Source organism: Prionailurus viverrinus, chromosome C1, assembly GCF_022837055.1.
Source record: "Prionailurus viverrinus isolate Anna chromosome C1, UM_Priviv_1.0, whole genome shotgun sequence".
NCBI classification, from domain to species: Eukaryota; Metazoa; Chordata; class Mammalia; order Carnivora; family Felidae; genus Prionailurus; species Prionailurus viverrinus.
Window position 1 is genome coordinate 192,946,101 of NC_062568.1, and position 20,086 is coordinate 192,966,186.

A 20,086-nucleotide genomic window follows, 5' to 3' on the forward strand; every position below is an offset into this window, starting at 1 on the left:
ATAGCCATTTTATTTTTTTTAGAGAAAGCACATGCTGAACAAATCTTCTATGCTGAAAATCTCCTAGGATTAAAAGCCTTCTAGATACCTTAGTATCTATATTAAAAAAATAATAATAGAGTTAAATGTGGACATATTTTAAAGCCAATCTAGTGTTATTATGAAAGTGTCATAAAAAAAAAAGTGTCATCTTATTCAGTATGTCAGATTCTATGTATTTATATCAAGAGAACATTACCAGACACACTACTTTTGCTTGATAATGTATTCCTGGAAACATGTATATAATGCACACTTGAAAAAGTATAAAATATCATATATGTAAAAGTTAAAAAAGACATACAAGAAGAGTTCTATATATTGAAATCTAAAAATATTTATAGAGGGGTGCCTGGGTGGCTCAGTCAATTAGGTAACCAACTTTGGCTCAGGTCATGATCTTGCAGTTCGAAAGTTCGAGCCCTGCATTGGGCTCTGTGCTGACAGCTCAGAGCTCAGAGCCTGTCTGAGATTCTGTGTCTCCCTCTCTCTCTACCCTTCCCCAGCTTGTGCTCTGCCTCTCTCTCTCAAAAATAAACAGTAAAAAACATTTATAGAAAATCTCTATTTTTTGCCTTTTGAATATCTTTTCCAATTTATTCCCAGCAATGCATACATGTTCTTTGATCGTTTCTTTCCCTCATGCTTGAATCTGTAGCCAATCAGGTTACGTGTGACTGAGGCTAAAGACCTCATGATTTCTATCTTTGTCTCAACAGTATTAAATTGATGAGGCCTATACCTTTTTTTTGGGTGGGGAGTATAGTTGACATATAGTATTACATTAGTTTCACTGTGTACAACAAAATGGATTCGACAAATTTATACATTATGCTGCCTGCCACAAATGTAGCTACCATCTGTCCGTATACATCCCTATTACAATTATCACTGACTATATTCCTTAATGCGGTCCCTTTTATGATGTGACTTATTTATTCCATAAGTGGAAACCTCTATTTCACACCTGCACTGCTTATCACTAGTATCAATATTTCTGTTCTCTGCTAAAATGCAACAAAATATCCAAATAATTAAAAAATACAGGGCCCCTGGCTGACTCAATCAGTAGAACCTAGGACTCTCAATCTTGGGGTTGTGAGTTCAAGCCCCACATTGGGCTCAGAGATTACTTAAAAATAAATTAATTTTAAAAAAATATAACTAGAGAAATCAATTAAACATTGATTGGCAGGCATCTCAAAATGCAGAACCTGAAAATGTATCACTAGCTTATATGGTAAATTCAGTGTAAACAGTAGGTTGGAGGGGGGGGCGCCTGGGTGGCTCAGTTGGTTGAGCATCCGACCAACTTCAGCTCAGTTCATGATCTCGCAGCTTCTGAGTTCGAGCCCCGCGTCAGGCTCTGTGTTGACAGCTCGGAGCCTGGAGCCTGCTTCAGATTCTGTGCCTCCCTCTCTCTCTGCCCCAACCCACTCGCATTCTGTCTCTGTCTGTCTCAAAAAAAAATAAACATTTTTTAAAAATTAAAACAAAAAAAACAAAAAAAAAAAAAAAAACAGTAGGTTGGGGAGTCCATATGTAGTACAAAGATGTCTAATCAGGCAACGAGAATTTTCCCGAAAAGACAATGCCATTTGGAAAATTAAAAAAGACATATACACACACAAAGTAAGTGGAACTAATCTTCAAAATAATTAAGTCTCTAAGTAGTTGAGAAGCGTTTTCTGTCTCCAGAAGGGATAGGAAAGCGACAACTGGAGCACTTTAGAAAAGATAGAAGAAACAATGATTCCAGGAGAAAATAAAGCTGCCATGCACAAAAGAATCTTCCTCATGTTACCCTTCCTCAAAGGGTAACAACTACAAGTACGTGTGTGTATGTAACAAATGAAATCCCAAACAAGTGATTTTGAATAAGTATGCATAATCTTTTGGTGCCACTTAATTGATTAAAATTTTTAATCACTTTATCCATTATATGTCAATACTTATTTTATTTTTTTTTAAGTAAGCTCTACTCCCAAAGTGGGGCTTGTACTCACAACCCTGACATAAAGAGTCACATGCTCCATTTACTAAGCCAGCCAGGTGCCCCTGTCAGTATTTATATCAACTTTCCCTTACAGATCTTAGAATATTTCCTTCAATATTCAGAAATGTCAGCAAATTATGGATATATATATATATATATATATATATATATATATTTAAATGTTTATTTTTGAAAGAGAGAGAGAGGGAAAGAGAGAGAGTGCATGCTAGTGGGGGAGGGGCAGAGAGAGAGGGAAACAGAGGATCCAAAGCAGGCTGTTTGCTGACAGCAGAAAGCCCAATGCAGGACTAGAACTCATGAACCTCAAGACTATGACCTGAGCCTAAGCCAGACACTTAACTGACTGAGTCACCCAGGCACCTGATTAAATTTCTTACACTAAAAAGTTTTTTATGTTACCAAGAGAGAGGTTAACTATCTTTCTCCAGAAGTGTTTAAGACAAGGTACATTACTTAGTAGATTGGGATTGGATTATGTGTTTGCCCAAGAACATTTCTTTTTCTTTTTGTAAGTAATCTCTACACCCAACATTGGGCTTGAACTCAAGACCCTGAGATCAAGAGTGGCACACGCCACTGACTGAGCTGGCTAGGCACCCCAAGAACATTTCTAATCCTATGAAGAATGTTTTATACATTCCTCAAGATAAAATAACTCTCTCTCCCTTCTCTCTGTAGATCTAATTCTTATTTAACCTTCAAGACCATTTAAAAATCTTATCTCTTCTTTCTTTTTTTTTTAAATTTTTTTTTCAACGTTTATTTATTTTTGGGACAGAGAGAGACAGAGCATGAACGGGGGAAGGTCAGAGAGAGAGGGAGACACAGAATCGGAAACTGGCTCCAGGCTCTGAGCCATCAGGCCAGAGCCTGACGCGGGGCTCGAACTCCCGGACCGGGAGATCGTGACCTGGCTGAAGTCGGACGCTTAACCGACTGCGCCACCCAGGCGCCCCTCTTCTTTCAAATTCATAGTGATCCTCTTAATTCAAGCTACTTTCTAACCATGACACTCAGCACTTCTTAGATTTTGCCATCTAAGTGACCTCTTTATTTACATATATGTATTTTTGGTTTGTACAACTAGACTGCAAGCTCCATGATGGTGGGAACCATGTGCTGTATTTCTTCCAACACTTTGTAATATACTTCCAACACTTTGTAACACTTTGTAATTATTTGATTAACTAAGCTTGATTAATTTGTCCATCCTTTAGGGTCCAGATCCCTTCTGGTAGGAAAAGTTTTGCAGTTGCCTTGCCTAATCTCCTCTGACTCTAACTACACTGTCTTTCGGTAAACATGTATCAAGTCCCTATGCTAAACTGTGTGGATAAATAAGAAGAGGGAGCTATGTAACTTACCCTCAAAGAGCTTACAGTAAAGAGGGAGAGAGACAAAGACACAGTTCACTGTTGTAATAAGTATTAAAATAACAAATAGAGCACACGATACATTATAAATATGTTCTGAAAGATTGGTGCTAAATGTTCCACTGTGCTAAGCAACCACAAAGCTAAAATTTCCCCGCTCTTTAAACCTCCCAAATTTTTCAGACTACCCAAATCTTTGGTTACTTACCCTTGCTGCACAGGCTGTAACTGCAAGATCACTTGGGTTTTAGTGTCTTCAGGGTTCTCCCCTTCATTTCCTTCAGTGGGAACCACAACCACATCCCCCACTGGAACACTTACTTCTGCATTAGCCATCTTTCACATGAAGTCAGATAGCTGGGCTGTTGTCAGAGACAAGAAGCATCAGTGACTGTCTGGTTTTGAAAAGATAGCAACCCTAGGAAAGGAACATCAGGATAATTAAGACTACCCATTCTAAGATCACGGTCCTCTGAAAAGGATGGGAACTGTGAGAAGGGACTGACAGGCTCTGATCTTTCCAGACGTGCTTTCGTACTCACTTACTGATTTAGGTTTTCTTAGTATATGTGATTCACCCAGTGCTGTGCTGGTGCCTGCTCCTGAGAACCAATTGTGCACATCTCTTCCCAAATCTGAGTTTAGTGACAGCAAGTTGGTAGCTTGAAATCAGTGATGCTGGGAGTACATACACCACAGAAATTGGCAAGCACTACAAATCAGGGTATTTTTTTTTTCTGGAGAACTGATTTATAGCACACCACTAGTTCCAACCCCATCAGTAAACTCCTAGAAAGTAAGAATCACCTCTTTTCTTTGCAACCAGCCATTATGCTTCACCAAGCACTCTGTACTTTGTGAGCACTTCATAAGTATCTGCTAACTGAAACTGTACAGGAAGAAAAATGATTTGCATTGTGTGGTTGTTTAATAAATACTGAATCCAACTGTATGACCTCTAGACGTTTCTTACTACCTCTTTGCCTCAGACTGAATGGAGAGATGATCTTGCCTGACATCTCCCTTGCAGACTTGTTGGGGAAACCAGTGTCCAACACCATGTGCTCCTCGACTCTAACATAACTCAAAGCATCATCCCCATTTTTTTAAAGTTTATTTATTTTTGAGATAGAGAAAGTAGGGGAGGGGCAGAGAGGAAGAGAGAAAGAATCTTAAACAGGCTCCTCAATGTCAGCACGATGTGGAGCTCAATCTCACAAACTGTGAGATCATGACCTGTGCAGACCATGACCTGAGCCAAAAATCAAGGGACAGCCGCTTAACCGACCGAGCCACCCAGGTGTCCCAGCATCATCCCAATTTTAATGAAAACTCAGAGGGCCCCAGAATATTCTGAAGTAGTTAGTCCTCACAGTTGCAAAGAAGGGAGTCACTAAAAAGAGTACAGGTAAGAGCACTGTGTTTACTTTCACGTGTAGGGACACGGTGGACACACATTTGAATATGTGACTGATAATCAGACAACTGAATCCACATCGTGGCTCATATTTGCCTACAATATGCATACTTAAGCACAGCAAGCAAAGTCTCCCTCATTTGGCCCCAAAATATTTTTCCCGTTTTATCTGCAACTGTAATTCCCTGAGAATCTGAAGTGCCAGCCAACCCAGCCTCTGCCCGTGCTCTGAACAGACAATATGTACCTTCAGGTTTTTAGACCTTTGTTATTCCTTAAGCCCAAACTCTCTTCTCCCTCATCTCAGTCTCCCTTCAAGGCCCAGTTCAAAGCCCGCTCCTCCACAGAGGCCCTGCCAAGCCATTTTCTTTTCTACAATCCCCCAACACTTCACATGTAGCTTTCCTCTAGTGGTTATCACACTGTGCTCTGTATTGTCATTAGTTGAACAGACCTCTATCTCCATAACTGCACTATACTCTCTATAAGGGCAGGTGCTGCTTCTCTAAAAAGCTGGTCTCCACAGCCCTGATCATCATGGCACTGACATGTTGGTTCAATCAATTTTTGTTTGTATATAATCTAGTTAAAATTGCTCGTAGCAGACTTACGCTTCTGCCTTTTGTGATTCTCACATTCAAACCTCTTTCCTGAATTCTCTACCACCTTTACCCAAAAGCCTCTTATAATTTATCTTGTAAGCACCTTAAACTGAACTCACGTTCTCTCACAAACCTGCTCTTGTTTCCCTCCTCAGTAAATGGCACTATCCTCCACCCATTTTCTCAAGCCAGAAACTAAGGAGTTACTTTTCATTCTTCTCTTTATAAAATCTAATCAACTACCAAATCCTATCCATTCTATCATCTATATTTCTCTTTTAACCATCCCCCATTCTCCATCTGTGCTGCCACCATATTCTGAGCCACACACTACCACTTGAATTTTTCCAGCTGCTTCGCATCAGTATCCTTATCTCTGATCTTGCTCTCCACTCCATGATCTACAGAGGAGACAAAGTGATCTTACTAAAGGCCACAAGCCATTTCCCCATTTCAGAATCCTTCAGAGGATTCCCTTTGCTATTAAAGTGCAAGCATCTTAACAGTGCTTATAGAATCCTCCAAATCTGTCCCATCTACGCTGCTAACCTCATTTCTCGTAGTTCTTCCTCTCACATTGTGGTCTCCTGTCATTGAATTTTTTTTTTTTTAATGTTTATTTGTTTTTGAGAGAGAGAGACAGAGTGCAAGTGGGGGAGAGGAAGACACAGAATCCAAAGCAGGCTCCAGGCTCTGAGCTGTTTGCTAGCACAGAGCCCGACGCGGGGCTCGAACCCATGAACTGCAAGATCATGACCTGGGCCGAAGTTGAACACTCAACTGACTGAGCAGATGCCCCCCCCACACACACTTTTTTTTTTTCAATTTCTCAAACATGCCATATTTCCTCACCTGAGCCTTCACGCTTGTTTCCTCTACCTAGAATTCTCTTTTCCTTCCTTTTTGGCTAGTCACTGCTAAACTTTTATAACTTATTTAAAACATTACTTCCTGGGGCACCTGGCTAGCTCAGTTGCTAGAACAAGAGACTCCGGATGTCAGAATCATGAGTTCAAGCCCCACATTGAGTTTACTTTAAATAAATAAATAACTTCCTTAGGGAGGCCTGTGACTTCCTTAACTAGATGTGAGATTGTGTTCTTAGTACCTACAGCACCCCTGTCATAAACATCATCCCACTTTGTCAGCCTCTCCCCACCAGACTATATCCTGGGAGAGCAAGGATTGCCTTTCTTTTTCAATGGCTCCCCTACCCTTAGCTCACTACTCATGACACAGGAGTACAATAACCAGTTTTCAAATATCAGACTACTATTTACAAAACTGTCTGTCTACTTTGGATATGAAAAGGGAGAGTAGCTGCTCTTCAGGAACTAAACAAGGGAAAGAGATGCATACTAGAGAAAAAAATTAATTGTAAGATATTACAGTACACTATCTGAACTTCTATAATTTAAAGGTTTAAAACTAGGGATAAAAAACAGAATCAACGAGGGGCGCCTGGGTGGCTCAGTTGGTTAGGCGCCCCACTTCGGTTCAGGTCATGATCTTGCAGTTCGTGGGTTCGAGTCCCGCATCAGGTTCTGTGCTGACAGCTCAGAGCCTGGAGCCTGTTTCAGATTCTGTATCTCCCTCTCTCTCTGCCTCTCCCCTGCTCACACTCTGTCTCTCTCTGTCTCAAAAATAAATAAACATTAAAAAAACTGCTTTAAAACAAAATCAACGGACTGGTTCAGCTGGCTGCCAACAGTAGAATCAAAACAATTAGGACCTTAGAGTCTAGAAAAAGACAAAAAGGGATACAATGAGGCATAACAAATGCTATCAAATCCTACAATAATTGAACCAATAGGTATCTTCAAATTTTGAACCATTAAAATGTAGCTTGGGAGTGCCTGGGTAGCTCAGTCAGTTGAACATCCGACTCTTGATTTTGACTCAGGTCATGATCCCAGGGTCTTGGGATCAAGCTTGGAGCTTGATCTGCAACAGCGCAGAGCCTCCTTAAGATTCTCTGTCTCCCTCTGCTTCTCCCTCTAAATAAGTAAGTAAATAAATAAATAAATAAATAAAGCTTGAATTAAAATAATCACAGCTAACATTTGTTGGACATTTATTGTCAAGCACTATTCTGTTATTATTACATATTTAATGAATTTAAAAGATATAATACTTTAGCATGTAACAAACTTGTGAAATTATTATTCTAAAACAGTGTTTTAGGGGTGCCTGGGTGGCTCATTCAGTTGACCGTCCAACTTCAGCTCAGGTCATAGTCTCGCAGTTCGTGGGTTCAAGCCCCGCGTCGGGCTCTGTACTAACAAACAGCTCAGAGACTGGAGCCTGTTTCGGATTCTGTGTCTCCCTCTCTCTCTCTCCCCCTCCCCTGCTCATGCTCTGCGTCTCTCTGTCTCTCAAAAATAAATAAATGTTAAAAAAAAAAATTAAAACAGTGGTTTAAAAATTTTTAAGTAGCTTAAGTAAATAAATGGGTTAGAGGAGGAGAATTAGAAGGATGCTTCTAGTTTTAACCTTCTACCCTAAGGTTGAGTCCTCTCTACAATACTCTGAATAAGTGGTTAACTAACTACTTTATTAATACTTTTCAATAGGAACTCATATTTTACTCCTTAGCCCTCCTACTCCTTAGAACCCAAGAGGAACGTTCTCTATCTAACCTTCTGAATTTATCCAAGAAGATTACAATCATCCACAATATGTCTCTCAGTGTCAGTAAGAGACACAGGTCTGATGCAACATGGCAACTCTTACATTCTTTAGAGAAGCAAGTTTAGGTTGAATATATCTCATTACCCTAAATACCACTTTCTTAACAAGTAACCTGAAACCAGACTCTACAGACTACACTGGCTAACTGAAAGGTCATCTCTTTGAGGTGAGTATGAACTGAAAAGTGGCTCTTGTTTATAGCAACAAAGACTCCTGAGGCGAGGTGACTAAGCTGCTCCTTTGGGTATTTCATGGAAGGGGCCTTAGAGTATTCACTGTGTAATCACACAACACTGTAATTCTAGGGGAACACACATAAAGGAAAGATGTCACATCCACGTGAAAAGAATTATTTCGTAGTTCTTTTCAAAGACAAAAAAGACACCTTGATCAAGAGTAAGCACATGACCATTGACATTAACTATTGGAAAACTAAACAAATGACATCTGACCTACTCGAGATTAAATTCATTTTTTGTGTTCTGAAAACAAAGGTTTCTTTTCTTTTTTTTTTTTTTTTTAAGTAATCTCTATACCCAACACAGGGCTCAACCTCATGACCCCGAGACCAAGAGCTCCACGCTCCATCGACTAAGCCAGCCAGGCACCCCTGAAAACTAACGTTTAGAACGTGGCAAAATCATGAGTGTCACATGATTGCAGGGACATCGGAGTTGATAGTGGAAAAGGTAAAAGAAATAGATACCCTGAAACTTTCTAACCCCAGCATGTATTTATTCCATACTGTATTATAATTTTTGTAGATTGTGTAGTCTGTTACGAAATTCCCAAGTTATAATAAATTATATAATCATCAATATCATCAATAAAATTAAAACTTTATTACTTGAGGCCAAAACTTGATTTTTTCCTTCTTTATTCCTTCTCATGCATTCAGTAGGTGATCCAGGGTGCTATCAAATGTAATAAAGCCAACAAGAAGGCTACACAGGACCACTGTGAGGGACAGAGCCAAAGCAAATGAAGTTTGGGACAGGTCACATATTGAAGACTACTATCTAGGTGTTTGGGGAAGCGATGGGATAAAGGGTTCTTTGAAGCGTCATCACACTAGACTCTAGGGGACTTCTGCCTAGGACAAGAGCAATTTAGGGCCCAAGCTAACCCAATGAAGTTGAGTACAAATTAGCTACTTAATGTATGTCCGTTGAAGTAAATATGAATGGTTGACTCATGACTAATGAAAAAAGTCATCAAGTCAGTATGTACTAAGTATATATTAAATATCCATAATTGATAAAAGGCTTACGAATTAGGGAAGACAGTCCAAACATTTAATGAAAAGGTCCTCCAAAAGCACTTTGGTAGCATTACCAGAGGCAAGGGAGAAGAATCCCTCTGAGAGTCTAGAACGATCTGATCCTCCCTTTCCCCAATCCCTAGGTTGAGGAAACCCAGTTCTTGGTTCTCCTAAATAGACACCAAACAAGGCCCTTTCTGTGCCTGTTAGGAAGTACTTTTGAGATTTCTCTCATCTTAAGAGAATTCAGACCTCCTCCTGTTCCTTGGACGGTCAAGCCCTGCACCGCCCCCGCCCCCCATCCCTACTAGGTCAAGGCTTGACACGCCTTAGTCTGGTCTGGTGGATCACTCTCCAGGACTCTCAGGTAAGATTCTGCTCTCACCGTTCCTGCCCCTCAATTAGGAGACAGCTGGCCAATTCCCCTGTCATTTCTGAAAGCAGAAATGTCATTTCTTCCCCTCAATTATCTTCTCTCCGGTCCTCCAAAACACGGGTTTTCCCACCCCCTGACATACCACACTGTTCCGTTCTCTACCTATATACTTCAGAAGATCCTCCGTCTCTCATTCCCTCACAGGTTTGGACCCTTCCCCTTCCTACTTGAGGAGGCTGAGGCGTCTTCCTACCGCCCCCTCATCTCCGGGAAGGCAGGGGCCTGTTCACTTTCCCCTGGAGCTCTTCTTCCTCGTCCCCTGCTCACACTACCCATACTGTCACCACGCCTTCGGAACAGCACCTGCCTCTTTTCCCCTGGACTGAAAGGCCGAGGCCTCTAATGCGCCCCTCGGGTGAAACTCGGGCCTCCTTCCCTCCGCAGAACCCACTCTCCGCTCTTTCTCCCCCGCCAAGCTTCCAAGGGTCTCCTCCCGGGCGGGCGTGCAGGCTTCCTTCACCTTTCGTACCCACCCCCTACTTCCCCCCACCTCCCCCACCCCACCCCCGGCCAAGCGCGACCCAGGCCCCTCCCAAGCTCTGTATCCAAGGGCCAGCTGCTCCCCGGGCCCCGCCTCTAGGGATACCCCGGGATCCCCGGACCCCTCGTCGGGGTCCTGGGCGTCCGGGCCTCTCAGTCCGGAGTCGCTCCGGCCCCTCTGGGCCCCTCAGCCTAGGACTTCCGGGGCCCTCGGTCCGGGGGCGCTGGGCCCCCCCAGCGCCCCGCTCGCCGGCGCCCGCCGCCCTCGGCCAGGGGCCGAGCCCGGGCGGCGCGGCCGGCCGCGCTGGGGGCGGCCCGGCTGCTCGGGCGGACCCAGCGGCAGCGTCCCCCCACCCCCCCGCGGCGCCGCGACGTCCGCTCGCTCCCCGGCGGCGGCGGCGGCACGCACAGGGCGTGGGGAGGCGCCCGCGGAGGCAGCAGCCCCCCGCCCCCTGCGCGCCCGCCCGCCCTCGCCGGCCGCCGCGCGGCCCCCGCGCCCGCCCCCCCGCCCCCACCCCACCCCGCGCCCGCGCCCGCGCGCCCACCCCTCCCCCTCCTCACCGTCTCCGTCGGGCGGGCGGGCGGCGAGCGGCCAGGGCGGGCGGGCGACGGAGCATGCGCAGAGGCCGCCACGGCCGCTACTGCCACCGCCGCCGCCAGGCCGAGCTTCAACACTTCCGGCCGCCGCCGCCGGCGAGCTGGCGCCTTAAAGGGGACGCGTCCTTATTGCGGGCCCCGCGGAGGATGAATCTCAGCCGGAGGAATTTGAATGAACCTTTACCTGAGAAGGGGTCTTTTGCTCTGGAGAGTCAGTATTGGGAAGGGCTCTGGGGACCCTAATAACTCTTCTTCCCCAACTTCAAGGTGAGGAAAAGGAGGTCTAAATTAAAGGTTCATCTCATCCGCAATCAGGGGCAAAGGCAGGTCTCTCGACTCCTCTGGAGGACTGCCCATTTCACCTCCCCAAATCCAGTTTTATTACAGACCTTCAGAAGTAATGCCCCACTATCAATCCGGAATCAAAGATCTGGTTGAGTATAGAGTCAGTAACTGGTCACGAGTCCTTGAGCAAGCTGCTTGCATTCTCTGACCCACGCATTTGCCAAGCCTTGCCTGGTAGTGAGGTTATGGATTCAAGTCTTAACTTCTTTAGGGGTATTATTAACAGCTCCAAACCTGCATTTCGTGTAAGGTATAAGGTTGTCGTGAGTGTTAAGAGGTGATACTTGAAAAGTGCTTAGGAAATTTCTAGGAGCCAGTAACAGTAATTAGCAAGTATTAAAACCTTTCTATATGGCCAAGCGTTGGGGAAGATGCTTTTGTCTCCTATAATATTCCCAGCGACCCTACTAAGTAGCTTCTTTTCACTCCCGTTTTACAGGTAAAACAAAACAGGGGGGTAAGAGAATTAGTTAATTCCTCAAGGTCACATAACCTTAAATGGCATAGGCAGGGTCTCAATTCAGGCCCTTCCTTCTCCAGAGTTCATGGTTGTAACCGCTGAGATGGTTCCTCTTATTAGGAACAAATGAGGTGGTGGTATAGGCACTTTTTTTTAAGGGGGTAGGAGAATTGATTCCTCCGTCTTGCCTCCTCCTGTCATGTCCCCTCCACCACCAGGAAGAGGTGACAGGAAGTCTTACAAGTTCTTGATTCAAGGACAGGTAAGAATGCCCAGGGGTCAACGATAGAACTGAATTTGGGGGCTCAGGGATGTTGACCAAGTCTCACCTCTTTTTTAAAAAAATGTTTATTTATTTATTTTGAGAGAGAGAGAAAGAGAGCCTGAGTGGGGGAGGGGCAGAGAGGGAGAGAGAGAATCTGTCAGTGCAGAGCCCCACTCAGGGCTCAGTCTCACCAATGGTGAGATCATGACCTGAGCCAAATCAAGAGTCAGATGCTCAACCCACTAAGCCACCCAGGCGCCCCAAGTCTCACCTCTCTTAAGCCTTGGTTTACTCTTCTGTAAAATAGAGATGATTTTCCCACTGTGCCAACCTCTCAGGGCTGTTTCCAGTATCAAAATAAGGAGACTTAGTGCCCACATTGGTACCTGTTCTTATGATCAAGGACTTAAACATTATCAGATGATTTTGAATATAATGGGGGCTGGTCATGACTGGAGTCTGGACCTATGTGAACTATTCCATAGTGGGACCATCTATATCTTTTGATCATGCATTGAACACCCACTGAACACTCACTGAACTGTCCTTACCTTCCAGAAGCTCTTGTTCACCTTCAGAGACAGAATTGTAAACATACAAGACAGTACAGTGTGTTAGATGTTATCCTAGAGATACAAACTAGGCATTGAAAAAGTTCAAAGAGCTCTCCCTGGAAAATTCCTGAACAGCTTTAGAGAGGAGGGGGTATTTGAGCCTGGCCTCAGGAATGACTAGTCCATCAAAGGGAAAGTGAGGAAGAGCATTCCAAAAAGTACAGCAGGTGCAAACACAAGAAATGATGGGAGCTGGGCTGAAGAGGGAGGCTAGAACCAGATGTTTGTCATAAGAAGTATGAAGCCAGCCTGCAGGTATTTGGGACCCAAAGAAGGCTTATGTTCTCTCCAACTGCACTGCTAACACCCAACCCAGCCCACAGGGCTTGACGAGGCCACTGCAGTCTCAGCCACACTGTCCACCTCAACCCCAGATGCACTCCACCTTATGTACCTAGAGGGAGTAATCTTTTGAAGAGACAAAGTCAAATGTGACTTCCTTGCCAAAAACTCTTTAATAGCCTCCCATTCCACTTAGAATAAAACCCAGTCCCCTAACCAGGGCCCCCAGGCATGATCTTCCTGCCCTCCTCCTTCCACCCCTCACTGTGCCCCAGACCAGACATCCTGGGCTCCTTTGTGTGCTGGGAACTCTCTCAGGGCCTTGTCACTAGCTCTTCCCTCTACCTGGAAAGTGCCTCTTTCAGGTCTCCAGAGCTCATTCTCATCCTTCATTCCTCACAGGCCTTTCCTGGCTCCCAACCTGAAGTTGTGTCCCAGCCACATTCTTCTCTATCATCGCTGCCCCCGGTTCCATCAGGACAACTGTCATGTTGATCTGGGGGGACTATTCCAGGGCAAAGACCACCTCTGAGAGAACTCCCCTCCCCATGCCCTACTTTCTCTCAATCCCCCTGCTTACTTTTGTAGCAGTCCCATAATTTGAAATCCCCTAGAGGGGTGCCTGGCTGGCTCATTCAGCAGAGCACGTGACTCTTGATCTTGGGGTTGTAAGTTTGAGCCCCATGTTGGGTATGGAGATTACTTTAAAAAAATAAAATCTTTTGTGGTTTTAGGCACTTTGGTGGCTTGTGATTTTAGGCACTTTGAGGCACTTTGGTGGCTCAGTCAGTTGTGTCCAACTCTTTTTTTTTTTTTTAATTTTTTTTTTAATATTTATTTTTGAGACAGAGAGAGACAGAGCATCCGAAGAGACAGAGAATCCGAAGCAGGCTCCAGGCTCTGAGCTGTCAGCACAGAGCCCGACGCGGGGCTCGAACTCACGGACCGCAAGATCATGACCTGAGTCGAAGTCGGATGCTTAAACCGACCGAGCCACCCAGGCGCCCCAAGTTGTGTCCAACTTGATTTCAGCTCAGGTCATGATCTTGCGGTTGTGGGATCAAGCCCCATGTAGGGCTCAAGCTGGGCATGGAGACCTCTTGGGATTCTCTCTCACCGTCTCCCTCCACTCCTCCCTCTGCTTGCGCTCTCTCTCTCCAAAAAATAAATAAATAACAAAATAAATAAAATCTTTAAAGAAGAAAGAGAGAAATCCCCTAGATTATTTACCTATTTTGGGTCAATCTGTATGATTTACCCCTCATAGTATTTGGAGCAGAGTTTGTGCATAGCCAATGTTTGTTGACTGACTGAAGGAATGAATAATCAGAAAAATTATAAGGTATGGACTGGGGAGGAGAAAGATCAGGAAATTGAAGCTATGTCAGGGAAACTACTATGATCCAGGCAGGATCCAGGGCCTCCTGCAGGGCAGAGGAAAACATATCAGCAGGGAGCTGATGGGTTCCAGACACAGTTTCAAATTGGAACCAACAGGTATTAGTGACCAACTAGACATGGGGAGAATGAGGGAAAGAATGAGACAATGATGACTTCCAGGGAAGGAAAGCAGGAAGAGTTGGTTGGGGTTGAGGGAAAGTAGAAATGATGAGTCGGTTTGGACTTGTTCAGTGTGAGTTGTTTGAGGGACATCCAAATGAAGGTGTTCAGAAGGAATTTGGATTGACTTACCTGAGGTAAGAGGCGAGGGCTGGGATATAGGAGCTGTCATGTAAATGGGATCATACAGGCCAAGAGTGGATGAGGCCACCCAAGAAGAGTGTGCAGAGAGGTAGGGGGCTAGATGTCCAAACCTAGGGAACATTAAGCTGAGAGGAATCTGCAGGGACCAACCAGAAGTGGTCAGAAAATTAGGTCCATGGACAAAGGGGAGAAAGGAAGCCCAGATGGCAGGCAGGGAGCTTACAGAAAGGGGACAGCACCAATCCTGTCTGATACTGCACAAAGCTCTGGCAAAGAAAAAGGAAAAGCCCCTGGATTTGGCAATTAAGAGTTCATTGCTGATCCTTCCAGGGTGGAGTCACCTCCAGAGTTAAGGAGGAGGCCAGATTGTAGTGGATCAAGTAGTCAGTGGGAGAAATGAAAGAACCAGCCAGTGGAGACCATTCTTTAAAATTTTTCGATAGAGGGGGTGCCTAGCTGGCTCAGTTGGTAAGAGTGTGTGACTCTTGATCTTGGAATTGTGAGTTCAAGCCCCACATTGGATGTAGAGATTACTTTTAAAAAGATTTAAGGGGCGCCTGGGTGGCGCAGTCGGTTAAGCGTCCGACTTCAGCCAGGTCACGATCTCGCGGTCCGGGAGTTCGAGCCCCGCGTCAGGCTCCGGGCTGATGGCTCAGAGCCTGGAGCCTGTTTCCGATTCTGTGTCTCCCTCTCTCTCTGCCCCTCCCCCGTTCATGCTCTGTCTCTCTCTGTCCCAAAATAAATAAAAAACGTTGAAAAAAAATTTTTTTTTAAATAAAAAGATTTAAAATCTTTTAAAAATAAGTAAAATTTAAGAAAATTAAAAATTTTTGATAGGAGGAACTAAGACATAAGGCAATTAGAAGATTAAGAGGAAAGAAAGGGTGCCTGGGTGGCTTAGTTGGTTAAGTGTCCAACTCTTGGTTTCAGCCATGGTTCGTGAGTTCAAGTGCTGCGTTGGGCTCTGTGCTGACAGTGTGGAGCCTGCTTGGGATTCTGTCTCTCCCTCTCTCTCTCTCTGCCCCACCCACACTCATGCTGTCTCTCTCTCTCTCAAAATAAATAAATAATTTTTTTTTTTAAGAGGAAAGGAAGTCGGGGTGCCTGGGTGGCGCAGTCGGTTAAGCGTCCGACTTCAGCCAGGTCACGATCTCGCAGTCCGGGAGTTCGAGCCCCGCGTCGGGCTCTGGGCTGATGGCTCAGAGCCTGGAGCCTGTTTCCGATTCTGTGTCTCCCTCTCTCTCTGCCCCTCCCCCGTTCATGCTCTGTCTCTCTGTGTCCCAAAAATAAATAAACGTTGAAAAAAAAAAAAAATTAAAAAAAAAAAAAGAGGAAAGGAAGTCATGTGAAGGCTTTCCTTTTTTATTTTTTCACTTAGTTGTTTTTCCTATGAAGTACACATTCACTGTACAAAATTGTAACGTGCATAAGAGGATGGAGAAGCAGAGAAAAAAGTGTTTCTTTAGCATCTAGCATATTTCCTTTCAATCTTTTTCTATGTATTTTTTTTTCCTTACCTGGATGAATTATCTTCAATGTACAGTTCCGTGTTGTGCTTTTGTCCCCTACTAAGCATTGTTTCCTAAACATTGATGGCGGTTTTTCTTCTTCTTCTTATTCTTTAATATGAGACACTTGAATGGCCACTCAGCTCTGCCCTCCCATCTAGCATCCTTGGGGGGGGTCTCTCTGATTTTTCAGCAGACAATTTTGTTTGGGGGATAATTCTGTTAATTTGGGGGGGAATAAAAAAGGCTGAACAATAGAAGGGACAAAAATAAACATAATTTGGCAGGGGGAGGGGCAACTAACAGGGTTAGGAGAGGGATGTTCAAGGTATCCAGGCCCGGGTGGGGAGACCATGAGTGTGAGCTGGACGTAGGCCTGCGGTGTTTGCAGTCATTTTGGAAATAGCAGGGCAACTGAGGAGTGCTGATGTCCAGGCCTGCCAAGGGCTTGCTAGCTGCCACACATTGCTCTAAGCACTTAAGGTCTATACAACCTCCCAGGTCCTTTTATTAACCCAGTTTAACATGAGAGGTTAAGAACTTGCCCACATTTATACATCTATTTAATGGCTTGGTTGGATTTGAACATAGGCAATTGTGCTGCAGAGCCCATGCTCTTAATTATCTCTCTACTGTAGAGCTCCTATTCTTGGCTGCACGTAGAATCACTTGTGGAGATTTTATAAAATACCCATACCAGGGCCCCACCCCACATGAATTCAGATGAGATCTCCGAGGATAGAGGCCAGATATGAATATTTTTTATTTAAAAAATGTTTTTTGAGTTTATTATTTTTGAGAGAAAGAGAGAGCACGAGCTGGGGAGGGACAGAGAGGGAGAGGGAGGCACAGAATCCCAAGCAGGCTCCAGGCTCCGAGCCGTCATCACAGAGCCCAACGTGTGGCTTGAACCCATGAACTGTGAAGTCATGACCTGAGCCAAAGTCGGACAGACGCTCAACCTACTGAGCCACCCAGGTGCCCCCAAATATTTTTTTAAATGTCCCTAGAAGACTCTAATGGCCATCCAGGTGTAAGAACCAATCTAATCCTTGCTGATTGCCATGCCATTTTAAACACTTTGTATTAACTTATTTAATTCCCAGAAGGTAGGTAAGAGTAGTGTCCCCATCTTACAAATAAGACAACTAAGGTTGCATAGTTGGTAAGTGGTAGAGCCAGAATCTGGACTTTTGTTTTTCTTTAATGTTTATTTATTTATTTTCGAGAGAGAGAGAGCTGGGGGAGGACAGAGAGAGAGAGAGAATCCTAAGCAGACTCCACGCTGTCAGCACAGAGCCCAGCATGGGTCTGGAACCCACCAACTGCAAGATCATATCTGAGCTGAAATCAAAAGGCAGATGCTTAATGGACTGAGCCACTCAGCATCTCCAGAATCTGGACTTTTTACCTCAGCCTATGCTATGACCCAGCCATTCTGATTTCCTGAGACTAGTTGCTCATCAGATTGAAACGAGCAAACACTGCTTGAGACCCTTCTCTGTGTCTGCCAATGTGCTAGGAGCTTTCCCAGAGATGAAATTCTAGCTAGCGAGTGTTAGCCCCATGTTTCGGAAGAGGCAAGACAGGCTCAGTGAAATTAGGTGGCATTGCGAGGCTGAGACACAGGAAAGCTGCCACTTCCAATGAATCCATCCAGAGTCCAGGCTTTGTGCCAGGACAACTTTTTCCCCTTCTCTGGTGTCACCTCCTACCCATACCAGAGGTTGAAATCAGTGCCACCAGGACCAGACGTTGAGCAGGCCTGCTGGGGTTGGACCAGCTGGAGAGTTTGTGCCTGATCTGGAGGGGCAGCAGCTCCTCTACCAGTCTGCCGTGGAACCAGAATGTGGGCCCAGTGTGGCTTGCCCAATTTGGAAGAGGAGGTAGAAACCCTAAGTTTTATTTGATGTCTCTGGATATGTAAGTGTCAATAACCAATTTCAAAAAAAATGAAAACAAAACCAAATGTCAGACCTCTTATGGGCTCTGCATTGTCCATCTGTAAAGAGGTGTGGCCTGTGGGTCCCAGGTAGCAGTGTCTGGTCTCGCCTACCAGGCATCCACTTCCAGCCTGGAACAGTGCCTCCAGCTGCCTGACTGCAAAGTCAGCATGTCCACCTTGACTCATTTCTACCCTATCTCACCTTAGATCCTCCCTTCCCCCACCTCTTACCTCCTCCACCTCAGAGAATGATACTTCCATCACTCAGTCGCCTCCCAGAGAGCCCTCTGATACCACCTCCTCTCTGAACCCCACCTGGTCCACACCACCATCATCACCTGCCTCTGCTGCCTTACAGCCAGAACCTCCTGACTGGTCTCCCCACTTCCTGCCATGCTGCCTCCCAGCCTTCACTGTTTACTACTCCAATGGCCTCTCTTCCCCTTAGAATTAACCTTGAACTCCTCATCATGGTCTACAAGACCATTCATGAACTGGCTCTGGGATCTCCGCTTGACTCCTTTTCTCTCTGTCACCCTGCTCCAGCTTCATTGGCCTTCCTCAAGTGCCTCTGACACATGGGTTTCGTAACCTTTGCCCGTGCTGTTTCCCCACAGAATCCTATAATGCTCTTCTCCCACATCTTCAGCTGGCTCCTTTCTGTGCTCCAGGTCTCATCTCAGCTGAGCCAGGCCTGCCCTGTCCTCACTGTCTCCAGTTGTGTCTGCTCCCCAGTCACTCTCTCTCACATCCCCTTTATAGCCCTTACTGACACCAGGCACATCTTCCTTGTCTGTATCCACTCTCCTTCCCCTCTCTCACTTCCTTTTCTACCCTATCCCCCTCTCTAGCCCTAACCTGTCACTCACATGCATATAAACCCTGTAATGGAATCTCCTTGAGGGCGGAGACAAAGTCTGTTTTATTCAGCCTCTAGAACATTGCCTGGTACCAGATAGCTCTCAAAACATATTTGTTGGGGCCCCTGGGTGACTCAGTCGGTTAAGCATCCAACTTTGGCTCAGGTCATGATCTGGAGGTTTGTGAGTTCGAGCCCCACATCTGTGCTGACAGCTCAGATCCTGGAGCATGCATCTGTATCTGTCTGCCTGTGTCTCTCTCCTCTCTCTCAAAAATAAATAAACATTAAAAAAATTTTTTTAAATATTTGTTTATTAAGGACTGCCTACCCTTTTGTATCTACCTCCCCTCCCCCACAGCTTACCCTATCTTCTGCATCACATTTGCAGAAGCCAGAACCCACTAACAGATGGGGAGTGAATCAGAAAAAGAGGCAAAGAGAGAAAAGGAGGAAGTCCTGCCAGTGGGTGCAAAAAAGAAAGAAAAAGAAACCAGAAAAAAAAATCTGGGTTGAAACTAGATTTGGTCAAGTGAGTCACCTACTCCCCCACCCCAGAAACCCCTTCAGCCACTGTCCACCACCAGTACCAAACCAAAAGGCTGGGTTTCTGTTTTTGGAGTCAGAGTGGACAAGATTCAAGGTATGCTGGCTCTGTGAACTTGGATCGGTCTCTGTCTCAGCGTCAGATTCTTCATCTGAAAAAGGGAGATAGTAATGGGACCTCACTCACAGAGGAGTTGTGAAGAGTAAATGAAGAATCCATACTCACAAAAGACTAAGAATAACGTCTGGAATGTAGTAAGTACTCAAGAAATACCAGCTAGTATTACTATTAATATTCCAACTGGCACCACCTCCCTGCCTTACAGAACTCAGAGTCCTGTCAGCTGCCTCCATTGGCTACAGGACCTCTCTGGGCCTCAGTCTTCTCATTTGTGATGGGGACCATTAGTAGCTACACTTATGAGCACGTGCTGTGTACCAGGCACTTGGCATACACACAGTTTTGCCGACTTAGGGCAACCTCCCTGAGCTGATGACCAGCTTCCAGTCCCAGTGCTGGAGATACCTTAGGCACACCCAAAACCTTGCTCTTCACCATCTTCTCTTTTCTTTAAAATTTTATAATCTTAATTTTGTAATTTTTAATTTTTAACATTATGATAGGAGCGCCTGGCTAGCTCAGTT

At 45.0% G+C, this 20,086-nt stretch overlaps 1 protein-coding gene across 8 annotated transcripts in view; it reads right to left on the reverse strand.

The window, feature by feature from the left end:
- Positions 1–10,998, reverse strand: part of GMEB1 (glucocorticoid modulatory element binding protein 1) — a 37,746-nt gene extending 26,748 nt beyond the window's left edge. For 2 of the 8 annotated variants that reach the window (XM_047871860.1, XM_047871853.1), the window contains exons 1-2: positions 8,987–10,295; positions 3,638–3,791 (exon numbers count right to left, since the gene is read on the reverse strand). In XM_047871860.1, coding sequence (XP_047727816.1) covers positions 3,638–3,765 — 128 coding nt within the window. In that variant the 5' untranslated portion in view covers positions 3,766–3,791; positions 8,987–10,295. Of the gene's footprint in view, positions 1–3,637; positions 4,619–8,986; positions 10,296–10,422; positions 10,590–10,877 lie in introns of those variants that run through there. The other 6 variants (XM_047871856.1, XM_047871855.1, XM_047871858.1 and 3 more) reach the window with 6 other exon arrangements.
- Positions 10,999–20,086: the final 9,088 nt, after the last annotated feature.